The following is a 20,945-nucleotide window of genomic DNA, read 5'->3' as shown; positions in this document are numbered from 1 at the left end:
GAGATGCTACCTACCTTTAAAGCAGCTGTGAGAATGAAGCGAGATCATGCATTTAAATCACTTAGTACCAGGCTGAGGCACATTAGCAGGTGCTCAGCAAACAGTGGCCAATATCACAACTCTCTGGTTTGAGCCCCTGCCCCTTGGGGGTGCTTTTCCAGGCCAAATTCTTCCACGATATGTGGCTTTCATCCTTTAGAGGTGGTCAATTTAAACTGACACGCACCCACGCCGGACCTACTGTGCACCTAGCTCAGGACTTGTCACTTAATACATGGTAAATAAACAGCCTGACTAAATGCACAAAAAAAGCTTAGCGACTAGAGCAGAGACCCTTGTCTCCTGGTGCCTCCCAGAATTCTGCCTGAATCTTTACGTGCGAAGAAAAATAAATATTTTCAAGAAGATGATAAAAAACCGAAGCCTGAGGAGCAGGGAACGCTACAGTGCCTGGCCCACACTGGAATCCGAGAGAGGTCTGTTGCAGGAACTGGTGGGTAAGGTGAAGGGTACCGAAATAAACAGACAGAAGGGATACCGATGGGTACTCAAAGAAAAGCATGAGTACTCAGGGTTTTAAAGGCCCACACCCATTCACAGCAGCCTTTCGCCTACAAACTATGTCTATTCGATGCCATAATAGCCTTCTTTTTCTTTTCCTTTTGGAATAGACTGAGGCAAGCAATTAATCCCGAAACCATGGCAATTAGACAAGGCCAGTTTTAGACCAGCAGCCTGTGGGAGGAATGGCATTGTTCTGGGCATTATTAAATACCCATTGGGACTGCACTTGGGTTCAGGGCCAGAAACACAGCTGGGAGCTGCCGTGTTAAGCACTTTTAAGCACCATCGACGCCGTTCTGTTTCCCCCACGTGACCCTGGGGGAGTCCCATGCCCTCTCAGGGCCTCAGTTTGCTCATCTGTAAAATGAAGGGGATTGGTTAGAAGATCTCTTCAGGCCTTTCTAGCTCCACAGCTAGAGTTTCTAAGTGCCCGAGGTGCAGCTGTTACCCCTGGGACAGAGGCGAGAAGGAGACTGGTCAGACCTGCCTCAGCTTCCATGGAGACAGGAGCTGCTGTGTCCATAGTCAGGTCTGCTTGGGACATCAGGTGGCGGGAGCAGGGGCAGTAGAGTCTCGTGCCATCTGTCCCCAGTGGTGAGCTTATAGCCTTTTCTCTGTGAGGCGCACCTCGCCAATGAACCATAGCACCATCCCTTGGTCTGCACGACCTCGTAGAGCCCAGAGGAGCTGCCCCCTCTCAGCAGCTTCCGCAGGTGCAGCTGTGGCTCACTGCTCTCTGCCCACCTCCCACCTCCGGGGAGTGGGCAGGGGAGGACCTGGAGGGCCCATCTCGGTTCTGTTCTATGCTGTGGCCATAGGGCTGCCTTTGAAGGCAACCAGTTCTTAAAGCACTGGGATTCAATTTTGCTTAGGGTTTAATGCTTTTTTCTTCTTTTCATTTTTCAGTTAGGGTTCCCTGCAATCTCTGTCCCTCTGCAAGCAGTGACTTATAATGACAAGCAATGGGATGTGTACCCTGGCTGCAACTAGAGCTGGGAATCCAAAACTTCATGAGAAGCTCAGCGAAGCTGGGAGGTGGGGGGAAGGGGGGAGGAGACAAAAAGAAGAGGGAGAGTGGAAGGAAAGAAGGCAGGAGACGGGACAAGGCAGAAGGGGCCGGGGAGAAGGTGCTTCCTTTCCTGGGCTGAACACCTGGCTGGGTGGGCTCTGGGTAGGTGCTGACAAATGCCCCATCGTCTGTAGTCCTATTGAGTTTCTTGCCAATATTCCCAACTAGACCATGTGCTCCTTGCAGGCAGGGACCTCATCCTGTTTATGTCTTTCTCCACTGCCCAGCAGTATAGCAAGTACGCAGGGGGGATCCTGTGATCGCTGATGCATGGTTTCACTTCCTTCTCAAAACAGAAGTAGGTATCATAATTCCTTTAAAAAGCAGCAGAGAAAACTGAGGTTTAGAATCGCTAGTAATTTGCCCAAATCACACAGCTTGCAAGAGGCAGAGGTGAGACCCACCAGCAGCCCTCTTTGGCCCAAAGCCCATCTTCTCACCACCATGCCGCCGAAAAAGGAAAAGGGAGGGACGTAGGGCTGAGCTGCAGTGCATACTTACGGGGGGAGAGGTTATATCAGGAGGGGTGGACATGTCCCCAAAAAGTTCTAATTGGGTCACAGCCTGAAAAGACAAAAAGAGAATGATGTCACCACAAAGGGAAGCCAATGCTGCTGGGCGCTGCTTTAAAACGGTGTGACATGAGGACCCTTGTTTCTTTGTCATCATGACTATATACACAATAAGCCCAGCTGGTCATTACCATACCTCATGATCCTAAAGACAACACCTGGGAGGCAGCCAGAATCAATTCTTGCTTCTGTGTGTCTGGTAGCATATCTGGGCTTAGTTAAGGAGATTCAGGCTTAGCCACCTCCCATAACCCGTCATCCCACTTCGCACTGACTCGCCATCAAGCGCAGCACCATCTGTCTTCTCCAGGAAAAAAAGGCAAGAAGGCGACCCCCCTCACTACTTTTCTTTTCTGAGTGCACACACGCGTTCAAAGTGCCTTCCATGTGTCAGATACAGTGAGACATGACTTTATGGCCACTTCTTGGCAAATGCTCCCAAGACCACGAACCTGAGAGGTAGGAATCATCATCCCCATTTTTACAGATGAATCAACTGAGTCTCACAGAGGTGACCTCAAGGTCACCCAGGCCAGGACTTGAATGTCCTGCATACAGAGCATGCAGTCAAATGATGGTCTCTGAAAGAGTCAGTCTTTAGGATAAAAAATGTAGTTAGAAGAAAAGAAAACATATCATTTAATACGAGGAAGGGCATCAAAAACAGCCCAGGATATACACTATTAATCACTGCTAGGAACTCCATCACTGCAGTCACTGTATTGTCTATATCCCCATCCATCATACAGGAGTGTCTGAGCAAGGCCAGCCAGAGCGGCAGAAGAAACCCTTTAAGATATCCTTAGAAATTAATCTGCATGCACTTCCAGCTTCAGAGACTGTAGGGAGTCTATGGCTAGGAACCAAATGGCCTGCCTTAAAGTATATAATCGTATGCTTTGTGTGAAACCTGCCCACTGAGGAAAAAACTCTTTCGGCTCATCTCTGGATTTTAAGTGACAGCTTGTGATTGGGGGGAACCTAAAAACATCAATCAATAGAAAGGACCAGAAGAGTCTGCCTGCCTGCCGTCCAGGGACCCCTGCACCTGAATTCTAACACTAACCAGGTATGGCTAGATCTCTACACTTAGTGCCAAAAAAGGTTTGTGCTCTCCTTCTGATGAGTGAGCGAGCTCTGGGCGCTGGAAAAGGTCCCACACCTGTTGACAGATTCACCTCCAACCTCTGCAACTCCTTGGAGCTATAGTTCCCTCACCTGGACAGTTAATACCTCCTTTGCAGATTTACTGACAATATTAATAACAGGACTTTCTTTGAACTTTGTCTAAGCCTGGTTAAAAAGGCACAAAAGGCTCTTTTTGCTGAAAGAAGTTTAGCTTGGTTAATGAACTTTCATTCTTCCCCTTAAGCTTTCAGACTGAATAACGGTGTTGGGCACACAGGAAGGCCCCACACACATATTAATTTCCTTCTCAGCTACACGATGCTTTTTCCATACACACTTAACACCCGTGAGGTGCTGAGTGCGGTGAACAGAATAATGAGAAATGCCAAGTCCCAGCCTGCAGGGAGCTTGCAGTCTGGTGGGATGATCCATAGAAGTAGGTAATTTCAAGGCAATGTGGCAGGGACGGCGACAAGCGTCTCTGCGGGAGAACAGAGAAAGAGAGTCGGCCAGCTTTTGGCAAAGAAGCTTAAGGAGGGCTTTCTAAAGGGAACAGACCTGATCTGAATTCTGAAGATGAGGAGCAGTTAGCCGGACAAACAAGAAAAGGAAGGATAATCCAGGCTGGTGCAAGCAAGGACATGAGCAAAAAGGAGAGAGGCCTGGAGGAGTCTGAGCAGGTGGGAAGAAAAGCAATTTGTAATGAGCATGAGGGTGGAGGGGTGCAGGGAGGAGGCCAGCAAAGTGGACAGGGGTAAGTAAGGTCACAGTGGGACCAGACTTGGCTGGACTCTAGATACTTGCTTGTCTTGGGGAAAGAGTCTTTACCATGTTTACAATATTTTATGTTATTTGGTGAAACTATGGTAATCCTTATGCTCTCTCTTCCAGATTCATATAAGGAATACTTCTATTTAATCAATTAACATGAAGCTTCTAGGCTTCCTTGCAATTGGGACTCAATGCTTTTAAAATGGCCTACAACTATTTTCAGTGGTAGGAAAATAATAAAATGAAGTTAATAATTAAGTCACACAATTTACATTTCAAATGTGTTGAACTCATGGCACACTTTTACTAACATAATAAATATAATTTATTGGCTAATTTTCTCCTTAAGCACAACTTTTAAAATAACCTTCATTCTTGAGATATAGCCTTTCCTCTTGCCAGATGATTTTCACTCAAGGATTAAACGAGAAAAACATGCAGAGGCATAAAACATAGATTGTTATTTCATTCCATTGGATTTGCTGTTTAAATAGAAACTCGAGTTAATTAAATTTTATAGAAAAGGGGGATTCTTAGGCCATAAAATTAAAAATAATTCTAATAACCATATGTGATTGAGAATCTGGAATAATATCTATTTTCACACCCCTCTCCCCCCATGTTAGCCCTAGTCCTCTTATTTGTAACCTAACAAACCATGTTCCATCTGATAATATTGTTGTAATTAATCATTTTAGTGGCCTCAAGAGAATTAAAAGTAACCATTCACATTTGTAAAACATTTTATAGTTTACAATACATTTTCCAATACATTATCACCATGTCTGAGGCTCATTAAGCTCACTGGTGGCATAGCTGTCTCTCCAGCTGTCCTTTGCCCGTGAGCGGAGACCAAGAGATAACACCACTTACCTATGGTCGGTGAGCTAAAAGAAGCTGGGCTTGACCCACAGGCCAAGCAACACCTCGTTTATCTATCCCTTCACAAGCCCTAGTTAGCCTTCCTAGATGAGGGGAGTGTAGCCACAATATTCTCTAACCAGAAGCTAGGGTTCCTAAAGGGTCTGCCATGATGGACATCCATCTGAAGAACTCAACTGGAAGGTCAGTTCAAGATGCCTACTGGCCTTTCCATTACCAGCACTTCAGACATCTGCTGGTAGCGATGAGGCTGCCGATGGCAGATTCTGCCTCCTTTAGGCCCTGGGCATTTCCCAGGGTGAGCAGAGGGACACTGGAAGCTGCCCTGTCCAGTGAAGGGGAGAAGGATAGCTTCGCTGCTGAGGAGGAAGGTCCTTGATCTCTCCCTCGGGCCAGCCCCTTCACAGCATTCTTTGATGTGAACAAGTGACGGTTTTCGAATAATACTTAGAGCGCTGTGCCACTGAGGCTTCAAGATTAGTTCCCCGGTCCTTCCTTCTACTAGACGGCTGCAGGCGGACTCCGAGGCCCCCTCCTGCAGAGAAATTCTGAAAGTGCCACTGATGAAGGCTGAGATGTCCTTGGCTGACCCCCAAACACATCCTCACAGCCCCATCCTTATGTTTTGGCATCAGGCAGTCTTTCGTGTAGAAAAAGTATGGAGCCCCTACTGTGCATCAGCTGCCGTACTGAGAGCAGGGGGTATGAACCTGTTCCCGTTCCTACTCTCACGGGCTGGCTGTTCGATGGAAAATCAGACCCATCAACACAATCAGAGCAGTGTAATGGAGAAGAGAGACACAGGGTTACAACAGGAGGGGCCACCTCAGGGCCTTTGCACATGTTCCTCCTCCTACTGAGAGTATTTATTCCTTCCCCAATTGCCTCTCCCACCCATCCTTCAGGACAGAAATTAGAAGACCTTTTTTTCTTTCTGGGAAGTGTTTCCTAACTCAATTTGCACCCCACCCCACTGTCCAGAACAGCTTATATGATACTTGGATCAGCGGTTCTCAACCTTGGATGCACCTGAGGGGAAAGACTGATGCCTGCTTTCCACTCTCCTAGAGATTCTGAATGAGCCAGTTTGAAGTACAGCCTAGTAACTGCGACTTTAAAAGCTCTCCTGGTGATTCTAATTTGCAGCCAAGGTTGAGGACCCCTGTCCTAGAGACGTTCCACACACCCTCTCGTCAGAGGTGATACTATTCACTGGCCTGTGTATCGACCAATCTGAATAAGCACTGGCTGCAAACCAGTATACCTAGTCCAGGGTATACTGACTGCATCGTGCTTGCCTGGTTTTTCTTCACTTACGTGCCCTCAGCGCATCCTGCTTATGTGCCCGAACCCCCAGTGTACTGTTATGTTACACTACACCAGACTAACGTACCTCATCTTACCCATGCTGTGCACTGGTTCACTGGGACATCGTGAGCTCCTTGAGGACAGCGTCTGTGTCCTCCCGCTCTACTGAATCTCTAGCATCTATCAGAATGCCCGGGACATGCTGGGAGCTTGAAAAATATTTGTTGAATGACACCAGGTCAGCTCCTCTCCTACACACACACACACACACACTCATACACACATACTCTCTGACCTCATCACAGGGCTCACCGATAATCTGCCCGTGAACGTTAGACTAGGCACCCACTAGAGCAGAACCCCCATCTGCCATTCACGCAGGCTGGATGAGAACATGGAATGCATGAATGAGAATGACCAGAATGAACCTCATTTACCAAGAGCCTGGAGGCCTTACCTTTGTTGCCTCCAAAATCTCATCAAAGTCCACGGGCAGGTTTCTGTTCTGTAACCACAAGGCACGACTTATGAGCATGAAATGAACAATGGGATAATGACCTGAAACAGTTAACCAGAGAGGGCCCTCTCATTCTTACCGGGGTGGCCGCAGCAAACCGTTCTTCAAAATCCTCAAACGGGTGACCGTTCTGAAAGTGTAAGGGATGATGAATGAGGATGAAGAGTCTGACACACAAATGGCATGGATTTATGAGTTTAATGATGACGGGATCTATGCTTTCCACTCCCACGGTCTCCCTAGGCAGGAGCTGTGGCCAGTGTGTTCCCTGCAGGAGCAGATGATAAAACACGGGCCTGATCAGGAGGAAATCCAGCAGTGGTAAGTTTGTAGGCTTCAAGAGTATCTTCCCGCAATTCCAGACATTACCCAGCCCGCCTCAATGGTGGCAACAGATAAGAGCATGATGTTTATTTACACTCAAGATTTTTGTTTTAAAAGGAAAAAAAAATACTATCATGTGTTTTGGCCAAACTCTTTTAACTCTTGGAGCAGTCTGAACAGCTAGCTTTGTGAGAGCCCTTAGGCAGATTGTCCCCTCTGCTTGAAATGCTCTTCTCCTCATCTCTGTAAGCTCAAAGCACCAAATTCCTCAAACCCAGCTGGAAGGCCACCTTTTCCATGAAGCTCCCCTTGATCCTCTGAGCTGAAAATCATCAGAGTAATAGCACATCATCTGTGCTGATTACATTGTGCTTCTGGAAGCATGACCATGCTGTATTTATTCCCAAATCCTCACTGCTCACAGCGGATCTGGCACCTAGCAGTGCTCAAAAATATATGAACGAATGCATGTTTTAAAAGTAGCTGGCAGTTGACCACATCTGTTTTGTTAATTTTGTATTTTATTGTTCATAATTGTTGAGGATTTTGCTAAACGACTCTGTATTTCTGCATTGGCATCCATTTGTGTGGCTGGGCTAACTTCAGGGGCCTTGAATGGACACCAGCCCCTTCCATGAACAAGCCCTAGAAAAACAGCTTGCAGAGTCACAAGTAATTATAAACCCCTAATGTGACTCCCCCAGTGCCCCAATGGTTTTGTGATTAGCAGTCTCTCCCGCCTTCCCCTATGTGCCCCTTAGATGAAACCCCTGTGGAGCTTACCAAAACCTTGTTCTTTTTGGTGTGAATTGACCAATCTGGCCTTAGTCCAGGGGACCCAAAGCACTTCACTGTGGTCCCTAATAAAGGCACGCACCTTAGGGCCTGCCATACTTTCTCTGCCTGCAGCCTGCCTTGACTTTCCCCATGTGACCTCTTGAGGTGTGCTCTGTACCTCCTCTAGGACCTGTGAGTAATAAACTTCTCTCCTGCAATTCCCCTTCAGTCTTCTGCTGTGCTGTGCTCACCATCTGACACCCTGGCACTCTGCTTAACAAATGCTAATTACCAAAGTCACATTGACAATATATATTACCGATAATATATGTAATATCTATTATATATATGTTTTTTAGTCATCATGTTTTGGTCAATATGCCCAAGCTGATTATTTTTTGGATGATTTCCAAGTAGTGCAACGTTATTATGAATCTAACAATATTGACAGTAAAATGGAATTACTATGCATGAACAGAAATAGTGGCATCATTCCCTGCTTTTGAGGAGAGCTTCCTGTTGGCAATGAAGAACTGGAGAAACCATCCCCCATAACCACTTCCGCCCAGTCTGGAGAAAAGGTGACCGTGCGAGGTCGGTTAGCCCTAGTAACGGGGCTGCAGAGCAGAGCAGGAGAACCAACGTGCCCACGCCCACCACAGCAGGGCCTCCAGGCCCACCACTGCCAAGTCTGTTCTCAACCACCTGATTCCACCAGGCCATGGCTTACCAGAAGTCAACTGTGGCAAAGAGGAGAGGAAGAGCAACCACATCAGCTAACCACATAAATTATTATTATGATTCCATTTGGCCAGAGGTAGGGAGAGGGGGGAGGCAATATTAGCCTAAGTGATCCTGTAATCTATGGTGTGGCCTAAAAGGTTAAGGTTATGTCGCTACTATCCTTTATAAATTCCCACACTTCTGGGGATTTATGGCACAGCCCCTACCAACTAGCTCTGGGTCATAACTTTTAATAAAAACATTTTTTAGTGTCCAAAATCTCATTACATCTGTCCAATATAAAAAAGCAAATGGCTTCAGAGCATGATGGATGAATTAAATAAATTTGAAAAACAGCCTGTGGTAGAGTCTCATAAAACCCCCACCATATAATGAAAATGTGTGAGGATAACCAGCACTGGTATGAGTCTGTCACTTCACTGGTGAGAGAAGGGGTGGCCTTTAGTGAGGAGTGGAGCTGTGGTGGGAGGAGGCCTTTTCCGTCCACTCGGATGAAGTGTGGTCTGGGCGTGTGAGCAAAGCCATCTCTCTGAAGTCACACAGACGTGGACTGAACCCTGACTATGCCACATATGGTCTATGGGATCCTGGACAACAAGCTAGTCAGCCTGTTTTCTCATCTTTAAAGTGCTGGTGATAATGTTGTCTCAGGTTTATTGAGAGGATTAATTGAGGTGTGTGTGTGTGTGTGTGTGTGGTCTTGTTTGGTGCTTGGCACACAGTAGGTCCTCAATAAATAGCAGTGGTCCCTAGTATCGTCTCATCCTGTCTCATTTGGTACACTTTGGAATACACAGGCACACATTTTTTTAATGTTAGAAAACCACTATTAGATGGTATTTGGAAAAAGAAAGAGAAAGAGAAAAAAATTTATGGGAGGCCCCTCTTTAGAAACTACCCCTGCTTGAGAGGATAGACCAGACCCCATGTAAAAGGTTGCCCCACACTTCCTGGCCTTAGTCCAGAACCCCTCAGTCCATCCTTGACCCTGTCTTCTCCCTCATGTCTCCCTTGTGGCCAGTCTTGCCCGATCATTCTCCTGGCCACACCTCTTATACCCGGTGCTGGTGGTGACCTTCCTGTTTTAATCCTGGCTCAGTCATTCTTTGGACCCCCGTCCTCCTGTCTGGGGCAAGCTTCAGGGACACCCGTGCATTTCATCCAGCCAGTGGGGAGACCCTGCCACGAGGGCACTTCCTCCCTGTTGAGTCTCGTGGTCAGTACCTGGAATCTATTCCCTAAGGCCCTCCCCGTCCCCAGCTTGCTTTACCTATAATTACTACTAGAGTTTTTGTTCACTCATCTTCAAGTCTTCTTTTTCCCCTTATAGATATGTTTCTCACATTAATTATGGTGGCATGCATTCTGCTTCTCAAGACTCAATATGACATCAAATTTACTCATAATGTACACCTCCAGTGAGGGTTTAACAGAAGAGATTCTCTTGTGTTGTTTCAAGACAGTTCTAGCCTGAATCTTCACGAAGACATTGAAAGAAAGCTTCCGCAGGGAGTCTATCTTCCCAGAGTCTCTGTTTGGAGCAGAGGGAACACTGTTGTCCCATAACTGAACAAATTAACTATTAAGGTCAGACTCCTGTTAATCTTACAGCGAATGTGACAGTGGGTGAGATGGGCCGTGGGGGAACACGTCAAAAATGATGAAAAAATATTTATGGCTGCCAAATCAGAACCCCGCAGTGATTCCCACCCCTAGCTGCACAGTGCAATTCTGTGGTGGGGGGGGGAGCCTTCACCAAACTACTGATGCCTAGGCCCCACTACCAGAGATTTGGATTGTCTGGGTTTGGGGCGGGGTCCTGGCATCAGTAGATTCTAAGACATCCCCAGGTGATTCCAGTGTGCAGCCAGACTTCAGAATCACTGTGCTGGGGAATGATGCTCTGTAGGAATAATTAGTGAAAGTCCTACTGGGAAAACTGAACACATCTTGATTGATTACATAATTGATTACTTAATTTCTTCAACAAACATTCACTGAGTGCTTTTCACATGCCAAACTGTGGCTAGGCGCTGGAGATACAAAGATGAATAATACATAGACCTCGTTCTTCCGAAGCTCAGAGCAGAGCAAGAATATACAATCATTCTAGTTTGGGAGTGGAAAGAAGTGGGGCCAGGGAGGGTGCAAGGCATCTACACCTCAACTCAGAACTCAGGCCAATACTGCAGAAGAAAGAATTCAATTATCCATTTAGAAAGCTCAGGAGAAATGGATTAACTTAAGTGATTTGTAACTGCACCAAAGTGGGTACCATTAAGGCACCTAGTGATTCCAGGCATTCGAATGTATGTACCTTTCCCCAGTGAGTGATCTAACAAGGAAGACACATGCTAATGAAGACTAATTCCTTCTGTGGTATCTAGGAGTTGAGCTTTCTATCACCATTAGCCAAGAGTAAACAGCTGCTTTCCTACCTCCTGGCAGAGAGAGACAGGAAAAACTCAGGCAAATGAAGAACAAAGTGGGGGTGGTGGAGGAGCTGAGATGGGGACCAGAAAATGTGATGTAATAAATGATTTCTCCCAAGAGCAGCACTGCCCCATAGAACTTTCTGTGAGATGGGAAGTTCTATGTCTGTAATATCCAGTATGGTAGCCTGTGTGGTTCCATGTGGCTACTGAGCACTTCAAATACGGCTGGTGTGACTGATGAACTTTAAGTTTTATTTTGTTTTGGGGCGCCTGGATGGCTCAGTTGGTCACATGTCTGATTCTTAGTTTCGGCTCAGGTCATGGTCCTGCGGTTGTGGGATCAAGTCCCGGGTCAGGCTCTGCGCTCAGTGAGGAGTCTGCTTCAGATTCTCTCTCCCTCTTCCTCACTGCCCCTCTCCCTGCTGGTGCTCACTCTCTCTCTCTAAAATAAAGAAATAAAATCTTCAAAAAAACAAATTTTATTTAGCTTTAATTAATTTCAATTTAAATAGCCAATATGTAGCTAGTGGCTAGTTTGATAGTTTAGCTCTAGGGAATATATATTTAAAAAACAGTTTGCAAAAACAGCAGGCTTCTTCTGGTGTAAAAGATTTTTTCATTGCCTGAACTAAGCCAGAGCTAGATATTTGTGGGGCTTTTTAAAGGAAATTAAGATTCATGTTTCAAAGGAAGTCCATGAAGCCTCATCATCATTACAACAGAATGGAGTCCCATTTAATGCCAAAATGTTCCAGGCCTACTGAGATCTGGGGCTCAGTGGTCTTCCTGGATCCACCTAATCTCATAGAGGAACTGGTGCTGCTTGGAGGATATGTCTCTGTAATGACTGAAAAGTTTCCTGTAGTCACGCAAAGTTGGGCCTCATTATAGCAGGTAATGGACCTCCTTTCCCCAGCTGCCATTTCAGGAGGGTCCCAGAGGTTGTCTAGAAGGTTAGAGGGGGCGGGGAATGCTTAGACCTTATGATGAAAGTTAACATCTTCAAGTGTCATACATCTGTAAATCCAGTGATATATTTACATCTGCCTTCCTAAAAATTAAGCTGGTCCTTGGAACAGTCTCCTCCCTCCTTCCCCCCGCCACTTCTTTTTACTGTGGCAAGAACACTTAACCTAAGCTCTACCATCTTGTGACGCCTGGGTGGCTCAGTTGGTTAAGTATCTGTCTTCAGCCCAGGTCATGATCTCAGGGTCCTGGGATCCAGTCCTGCACTGGGCTCCTTGCTCAGTGGGGAGCCTGCTTCTCCCTCTGCCTGCCACTCCCCCTGCTTGTGTGCTCTTTCTCTCTCTCTGACAAATAAATAAATTCTTAAAGAAAAAAAGATCTACCACCTTAACAAATTCTAGAGAGTACGGTATAGTACCATTAACTACAGGCACAATGCAGGTCTCTAGAACTTAGTCATCCTGCAGAACTAAAACTTATACTAGTTGAATAGCAGCTCCCTACTTTCCCTTCCTCCAGGACCTTGCAACCATCATTCTACCCTCTGCCTCTATGTGTTCAGGTATTTCATAGACCTCAGATAAGTGGTATCATGCAGTATTTGTCCTTTGCAATTGGCTTCTTTCACTTAGTGTAATGTCCTCAAGGTTCAGCCAAGCTGTCACATATGGAAGGATGGTCTTCCTTTTAAAGGCTGAATAATATTCCATTGTGTGGATTTACCACATTAAAAAAAAGATTTTATTTACTTATTTGAGAGAGAGAGAGAGCCGAGAGAAAGAGAAAGAGAGCGCGCGCACGCACAAGCCGGGAGGTGGGGGAAGGGGCAGAGAGAGAGGGAGAAGCAGGCTCTCTGCTGAGCAGGGAGCCCAACATGGGGCTCGATCCCAGGACCCTGAGATCATGACCTGAGCTGAAGGCAGACACTTAATAGACTGAGCCACGCAGGTGCCTCTACCACATTTTCTTAATCTATTCATCCTCAGTGGACATTCAGGTTGAAATGGTCTTTCTGACTATGCAAGGGGAAAATCAAGATAGGGACTGGAGGTAAAAAGAATTTGCTGATGATTTAGGTGGCACGAGAAAGGCAGACACCCCTTGGAAGGTCAAGGCGCTAAGGTGACCAGGCTAATGTGAATGACCAGGGGGCTGCTGTGGCTCAGGGATCTGACTCTGGACCCTTGTGCTTCCCAACTTCAGTCAAATGTCAAGAAAACCAATTTGCATTTGAAAATAATAGCTACTTCCAGGGTGCGAAATTTGATGTTTTTAGGCTAGGCAGGGTGGGGGAGTGGAAAGAGGGACGTCTTCAAGAGCATCAGTTCAAACTGCGGCTTCATCATTGGCATTCCCTTGGATAAATTCCTTCCTCCCTCTGAGCCTCAGTTTTCTCCTCGAAAAATAGGCCAGTGTAGGGGCTTGCTGAGAGGAAGCAGCAAGAAGGCTGATGTGTAGGAATAAAATTAGCACAGTAAATGGTAGAATAAAATCTCAATGGATGTCAGTTCCCTTTCCAAAATTACAGAAAGGAAGGAAGGGTGGGGGGGGGAGAGGGATAAGGAGGAGGGAGAGTAGTAGAGAGAGGGAGAGAGAGATGGGGAGGGAGGGGGGAGAAAGGGAAGAGAAGAAAAGGGGGGGCGGACAGAGGGAGGGAGGGAGAGAGAGATAGGAGGGAGGGAGGAAGGGAGTAATAGAGGGAGAAAGGAAGGAAGGATGGATAACCATGGAATAGTTACTTGGTAGGTGACTGTAGACAGAATCCAGGCCACTGTAAAGTGTTGGGAAACACGAATCCCAGGAAGGGGCAAAGTCCCCTGGAGAAGCTGAAGGTGTGACATAGCCTTCCCAGCAGAAACAGCCACAGCAGGTTCTGGTGACCATACCTTTCCCCCCGTGTGAACACTGGCGAGGCTGGACCATTCTGGGGGTCAGCCCCATCATTCATCCCTCCTACCCCATGCCCTTCTCTTCTCTACTCTTCTTCTCCGTCCTGATTTCAGAATCCAGTTAGCAACTCCACATTTCCACACCCAGATTTTCTAAAACATAGGCATTATTTTCTTGAGAAAAACAAAAAGACAAAAAAAAAGGTAAGGATGGGGCCAGTGGCACGATCTGCAGGCTGAGGGTGGAGTAAAACAAGAAGCTACTCAAAGCTAAGTACGCTGGATCTCAGTAACAGTGATGAGGGGTAGGAGATGCGGATCACGATGCCTACAAGGGGGCAGTGTCGGGGTTGGGGGTGACAGTGCTGGTGACCAGTGACCTCTGTCATGACTATGAGAACCCACTGCTATTTCCCTCCACATCTATTTACTGAGCAACTATGATAAGACACAGTCCTTGTCTCCCTTGAGGGAGACGGAAAAGAGGACAATTGTCCTAGGATAATTATCACGCGAAGCCTTCAGTACAGAGCGCTTGGTTCAGAGTGACGACATGGCTCATGCCGGCGGTTCACACTGCTGTTGTCTCGACTACAAAACACTCAGGATCCAACCCAATCCTGAGGGCGGCCGACATTTTGAGATGGCTACAGTAGTGCTACTGGGGGGCTGACGGTATCGGTGCTGTTGTCGTGAGGCAGTGATCAGAAAGAGAGATGAAGGTACGGCTATTTCTACGGTGACAGCCAAAATGGGGCCAGTGATGGGGATCAGGAAGAAACACCGAAAACACCAGCCCGGCCACTGAGTTTCTGCAGGGGCGCTGGCACCAAGTTCATGCTTTCACACTTGTAGAAGCCTCCGGGGCTCCAGATCCTGGTCCCAACCCATGGCCTCACCCCAAAGCGCTGCCACTTGACAAGGAGAATTTTGGAATGTGGAGCCCCCTTCCTTGCTTCGGCTCCCTTCGTCGGGCTGCAAGACGGCTTTCCTCCTCCAGCGGCCGTCAGCGAGGGAGCACACGTGCACAGGTGGAGAGGTGAAGAGAAGACGGGAGGCTGAAGGCGAACAACTTCCCCAAAGCTCGTAATTACTTGTTTTTAACGATCTCTTCCTTTATTGCCTCTCCTTTCAAAAATCTATTATTCTGGTCCTCCATTAGCAAAAACTCGAGGATGTTTCAAAGCTCCTAACAAGATTTGGCAGCAGTTCAGTACTTTGAAAAGGGAGTGAATTAGAACCCCTTGTGAAACTGGCTCAGCGGCATGACAGGATCCCTACACACTGGTGGGGAGGAGGGCAGGGGACCTTCTCCGAGAGTCAGCTGTCTCTTTCTCTGCTGCTGCGTGTGTCATGGAGAGGCTACTCCTGGGACCCAGATGGCACCCAAACGGTAACAAGAAATACTGGATGGAGCTGAAACTAAGGGAGAGTAGCGGAGGCTCAGGCTGAGCGCAGAGCCAATCAGAGGAAATCACAAATGGAAAGATGTCACAGCAGAGGAAAAAAATAGTCAGGAGGGCTTCGCCTGCTGCTCTGACAGCCGTTCTGGGCAAAATGCTTTTCCTTTTCTTCTCTGGAAGAATGCAGATTTTATGTGCTCGGGCATATTCATTTCCTTAGTCACGTCTTCATTCCTGGATTCAGTCCTCAAGGCATTCATTTAAGGATTAATAAACTTCCTGAGTGCCCACCACAAGCAAGGCATTGGGCCAACACTACAAAGGCTGAGATGCTGTCCCTCCTCTGAGCTGTAACAGTCAAGCTAGGCCAACTGGAAGGTTGCAATTCAGGTCAGAGCGTGACGAGTGTCACAACAGGGGTACCGCACTGAGCGTTTTCAGAGCGGGGGTCAACGTCACTGCTGCAACGCCATGCATAGGACGGAAGCCATCACAAACAACCAAAACCAGAATTCTCTTTTTGGGTGAATGCAAGTTGACTACTTGACTCATGTCTTGATTTTTCTTTGTTGTGAAATTGGGGAAATATCCATCTCACAAAACTATGTGAAGATTAGCTTGGGTAAGATTTCAGGCAGTAGCTTCACAGGCGTGGCACCTGATATACATTTGGAGTTAAGACCTCCAAATAAGTATCACGATTCCCCTCCCAACTGTACAGACTAAGAGGAGACCCGTAAGTCACCGCAGAGAAACCTAGCACATATTTTACCACAAGGAAACTAAGGCCCCAAGGAAAGCCCAGCTTGCTCATATGTAAAACAGTGAGGGAAATGGCTACTTCACAGATCTCTGAAGATCAGATGAGGCAATGTTCACCAAAAGGACAGACCTGGACAGCAGCCTAAAGGTTGGAAGTCAGGAAATCCGGAAGAGCACTATCCTCAACTGTCTCTGATTGATTGTCCAACTTACAAATAGTTTGTAAATTTGTGTCATGATTTCACATGCCCTCCTAACAGGTCTCTTAGTATATTTCTCACCTTCAGGCTTTGGTACAAGCTACTCCCCATGACTGGCTGCCTTTCTCATCCTTGTTCATTAGGAGAACCACAACACATCCCTAGAGACTTGAGTCTAATTACCTCTTCCAAGCCTTTCTCCAAGGCCCTCGGGATGGATTAGATGAGCCTCCCCTGGGCAGGCTCACATATGTCCAGTTGCAATGGTTGATTTTCTCTTCTCCACTACAGACTACGACCTTGTAGAGACTAAGTTCCTTTTATGGGACACTGTATCTTACTTATTTTTGCATTCCTAATATCTAGATAGCCCAGTGACTAGCACACAAAAGGAAATTATATTGAATTGGCAAATTAAAAAAAACCAGAATGAGTGAATGGATGAACATGTTTATATAAGAGAATAGGAAACTGAACAGAAACTTGGTTATAGCATGACTTACTAAGTGGAGGGTATGGTAGTCCATATGGTGTTTCCAAATGCTCGGCATGAATGTGTGTGCACATGTATGCACACACATACACACACACTTGCTCACTCACAAAGACTTGGCATTTACTATTATAAACTCTAGAAAGGATCACATATCCACTCTGTCACTTGACCCATTGAGGCTTTGCAATCAGGGTAAATGGCCCTTGTTCTGATTTCAAAGACATGCTAGGGAGATGTCTCAGAAAAAGTTACAAAAACAGGGATATGCCATCCTTCTGGCCCTTCTAGTACCTGGATGATATTTTCATCTGAATTCTTCAAGTCCTTCCCATTAGTGAGATCCATCGGTGGCTGAAGGGTGGTAGTCAATCTGTGACACTCCTCATTACTTGAAGTTGGGCCAATATCTGATCTTATCACCCTCCCCCTTAGTTGCTAGAAATTGGTGAAGTGATCCTATCCCATGTCCAAAGAACTCTGGATCTCCCCCAACCCATTCTTTCCTTGTCTTCTGATTTCTGTAAAGGCCAACAACTCATGCTTAGATGCTCAAGCCCTCACGTGTACTCTTGATCCCTCCTCTCCCACGCCCTGACATCCAACCATTCACTAAAAATTGCTCTCTCCAGAAGCTACCTCAACTCTGCCTGCCTCTTCCCATCCCTTCCACTGCATTCTCTTTTGCCTGGACTTCTGTTTTTACTCTTGCCCCTTAAGTTCATCTCCAATACAGCAGTCACAGTGGTATTAAGTCAGATCAGGTTCACTTTCCTGCGTAAAAGGTTCCACTGTCTTCCATTACACTTGGAACAAAATCCAAACTCTGCACCATGACCTGTAGGACTGTCCGTGCCTGGCTGCCCCCCCGCCCCCGTGTCTGAACTCATCTTCCACTCTCCCCCTTTCCTGCTGTGCTCTGGCCAATACCGTTCTTCCCTCTGTTCCTCGTGGACCACTGGGGCATGCCCTTATCCTTGCTTTTCCCTGTCCCTGGCCCACCGGTTTCTTCTCATAATTTAGATCTCAGCTCAGGTGTCACCTCACTAGGGAGACCTCCTGTGACCATTTCCCTAAATAGGAGAGCAGCCCCCCACTTCTCATCACATTATCTCGCTTGATTTTGTGGCTTGCACTCATGCTCTGTTTGTCTTTTACCTTGTTTGCTGGCAGCCTTCCCCTGGGAAATGTGAGTTGGGCAAGGGCTGGGACCCGGGCTGACTTGTATAGCACCTAGGCAGAAACCATGCAGTTACAACAGAAGACACTTTGTGCATGCTACTACAGGGACAAGGGAACTGCACGCTTGCTACTTTGACATCACTGCTTTGGTCTCTGCTGCTTTTCCTGCCTGTTTTCTGGTGCTGGACACCCTCTCTCTGAAGACCAGGTAGTAGGGCAAGAAGATGGCATATTTCACGAGATCCTACACAGACCTCACAGGCAGAGACCCTCGTTACCTGCATGCTGGCTACATCTGCTCTATGAAAGACCTTTTTAATCTAAACTAGTCCATATAGACTTGATCAGGTCACAAATGGTTGAGATCATTATTTTTGGTTGTGGTAGATCCATAAAACCCCCAAATGGACAAATCACTTTTGATTCATCTCTCTCCCACACGCTGACATCCAATCATTCATTAAGAAATGGTAATTCTATCTCTAGAATGTATCCCAAACAGTCCATTCTGGTCTGAAGAGGAAGGGATGGTTTTAATATTAAGACCTCAGCCCTTCTTGGCCAGGTGGGAGTCATGCAGCAAAATAATAACGGTTACTGTTTAGATGGAACTTCCTCTGTGTGTGTAGACACTATTTACATATTAACTCCTTTAATTATTACAACGAATGTAGGTGCTGTTGCTATCCTCATTTTCAGAGGAGTAAGCTGAGGCCCAGAAGGATTAATTAACTTGCCCAAGGTCATACGACTAGTAAATGGTAGAGCTACAATTTTCACCAAAGTGGGCTAGCTTTGGAGTACGTGCTCCGAACTATTAAGCTATGCTGAGGAGAACAAAAGGTGTCAGACGATCTGGGCTTTAAGACTAGGGAGAGAGTTAAGGGTTCTGGAAGGAGCAACCACAGTGGGCAGCTTAGGAGCCCGCCCTGCCACAGCCAACCCCGATCTTCTCTGGAGGACCCTGGCCAGATCACACTGCAAGTAATAATGACTGGGGCCCAAGGGGTTGGAAATTTCTAGGTGACTGTGGAAAGAACAACAGAGAAATAGCCAGAGACACAAGGAGATTGAAAAATACAGGAAATCAGGAACGAAGCCAGAGTATTGGGCTGACAGCACACACCGGTGGGAAAGAGGAGTAATAGAGACCAGGAGAGCTGCTAACCTGCCTGAGAGAAACATGGTGAGGCGCTGACAGAGCTCTGCGAAAGGCAGGAAACAGGAGGTGGGGCGGGGAGAGTGTGTAACAGGTGAGTCAATGTCACCTTCCCAGGAGCCCTTCTTTATGTACAAGTCAGGAGCCAGGGATGCCTCCTTCAGAGCCAGACCTTATTTCCCTCTCCCCCTAGCATCTCAACCTCAGTCTTCTTGTTCATAAAATGGAGACAATCATAGTTGCTATGTTAGTTAAACTAGATAAACTGAGTGGAGCATCAGAATCCATTGGGGGAGCTTTATCAATCTCCCTTTACACACACACACACACACACACACACACACACACACACACAGGCACACGAGCCTTACCAAAGCAGATCCAGGGGGTGGGGCCAAGGAAGTTGCGTTTTTTTAAAAAGTATCACAAATGGCTGTTTAGGCAATGCAGTCTTGGTGATTCACTGAACCAGCTAGAGCTTACCGAACAACGCCCGTGCTCCCTGGCCCCCAGTAAGTGCTCAGCAAATGTTCATTTCTTGCCTCCTCTCCAAGTCTTTGCTAAAACAGGTGTTGCGTGTTTCGGGGTGGGACTGTCCCCAACATGTATTTTTGTATTCTCCACGATCATTCATCTCTTTCTCCTTTTTTACAACTCGAGTTTGTTCATTATCCTTCTGTAACCACTAATAATGGTAGTTAGGGAAAGAGAAAGGGGTGGCCTCTGCATGATGATTTATCCAGAAAAGCTGAATTACTGTACCAAGAGAGAATGAGTGTCAGCATCAATGGATATTTATGGGGAAACTGTATATTATAGCGGTGCTCCTTAGAGATGCTGTAGTTAAGGTTCTGTGAATGTTAATGGTCTGTATTAGAGGAATAATGATAGGCTCACAGCAGTAGCAGTTAACAGATACCGCGGGTCCACATTTTTTCACCACGTAACAGATCTCCAAATAATCTGATTTATGCCCACTGAAGGGGCGAGCACGTGTCAGGGCACCTCTACTTTGTAGCTAGTACTGCAGTTGTTTCAGCCCAGGTAACAATGGGTGCAAAGTGCCAAGAACAAGAAGGACAGAGGCTTCCTGCCTTCTGTTTGAAATCTCATGTGTTTTCTGGTCTTCAAGACAAGGTTGGTCCAGTTGGGAAGGACATTCACTGGCTTTAGGTAGGTGGCCCTACATCCTGGTTTGCTTAAGAACAGCTCCTGTTCATGCCTATTGTCCTGATAGCACTGTTAATAGCAGACCCCTTTTGCTTTCAAAAGTGACACAGTTTGGATGATAAACTAGGTCACCCTGGATTTAAGTTCAGAGAGAACTGGCTTAGATTCTTAGTGATGCCTCTTCTGGCCATGCTAAGTGATTTAACTTCTCTGATCTTTAATATCCTTCATAGTAGAGGAGAGACCTACTTCTCATGGTTGCTTGGGAGAGTCCCGTGGTTGTGCGTAAGCGCCTATCTCCGCCCCTTGCTTTGATAGTGACAAATGTTCCTTATCCCCGCCCCATAGCCATGAAACTCTCCTGCAGGTTCAGCCCTACCCCAGACTCTCAGGTTACACTTGATCTTGTTGAATTTGCTTAGCCACGGAGAATTAAAGGCACTCTAGCCCCTCCCTCTATATACCAAAGTTATTCCCGCCCATAGACCAAAGCACCCTAGTGACTGGGCCAGGTCTTACTCCTCCTTCTGCCTCTTGAAGCACTTGGTATAGTCCTATGGCCATAACAGCTCATAATAATAATTATGGCTAACATTTATTGAGCATTTACTATGTGCCAGAGGCTGATCT

General features: G+C 46.6%; 1 protein-coding gene across 9 annotated transcripts in view; it reads right to left on the bottom strand.

Moving 5' to 3' along the window:
* DAB1 (DAB adaptor protein 1) overlaps positions 1-20,945 on the bottom strand; it is a 1,108,242-nt gene that overhangs the window by 27,897 nt on the left and 1,059,400 nt on the right. For 7 of the 9 annotated variants that reach the window (XM_078073084.1, XM_078073083.1, XM_078073085.1 and 4 more), the window contains 3 exons: positions 6,891-6,941; positions 6,752-6,799; positions 2,135-2,197 (listed from right to left, as the gene is read on the bottom strand). In XM_078073084.1, the coding sequence (XP_077929210.1) occupies positions 2,135-2,197; positions 6,752-6,799; positions 6,891-6,941 (162 nt within the window). Of the gene's footprint in view, positions 1-2,134; positions 2,198-6,751; positions 6,800-6,890; positions 6,942-17,962; positions 18,038-20,945 lie in introns of all 9 variants that reach the window. The other 2 variants (XM_078073089.1, XM_078073090.1) reach the window with 2 other exon arrangements.

This window comes from Halichoerus grypus, chromosome 5 (assembly GCF_964656455.1).
Source record: "Halichoerus grypus chromosome 5, mHalGry1.hap1.1, whole genome shotgun sequence".
Taxonomy (NCBI): domain Eukaryota; kingdom Metazoa; phylum Chordata; class Mammalia; order Carnivora; family Phocidae; genus Halichoerus; species Halichoerus grypus.
This window is presented reverse-complemented; position numbering and strand designations above follow the sequence as displayed.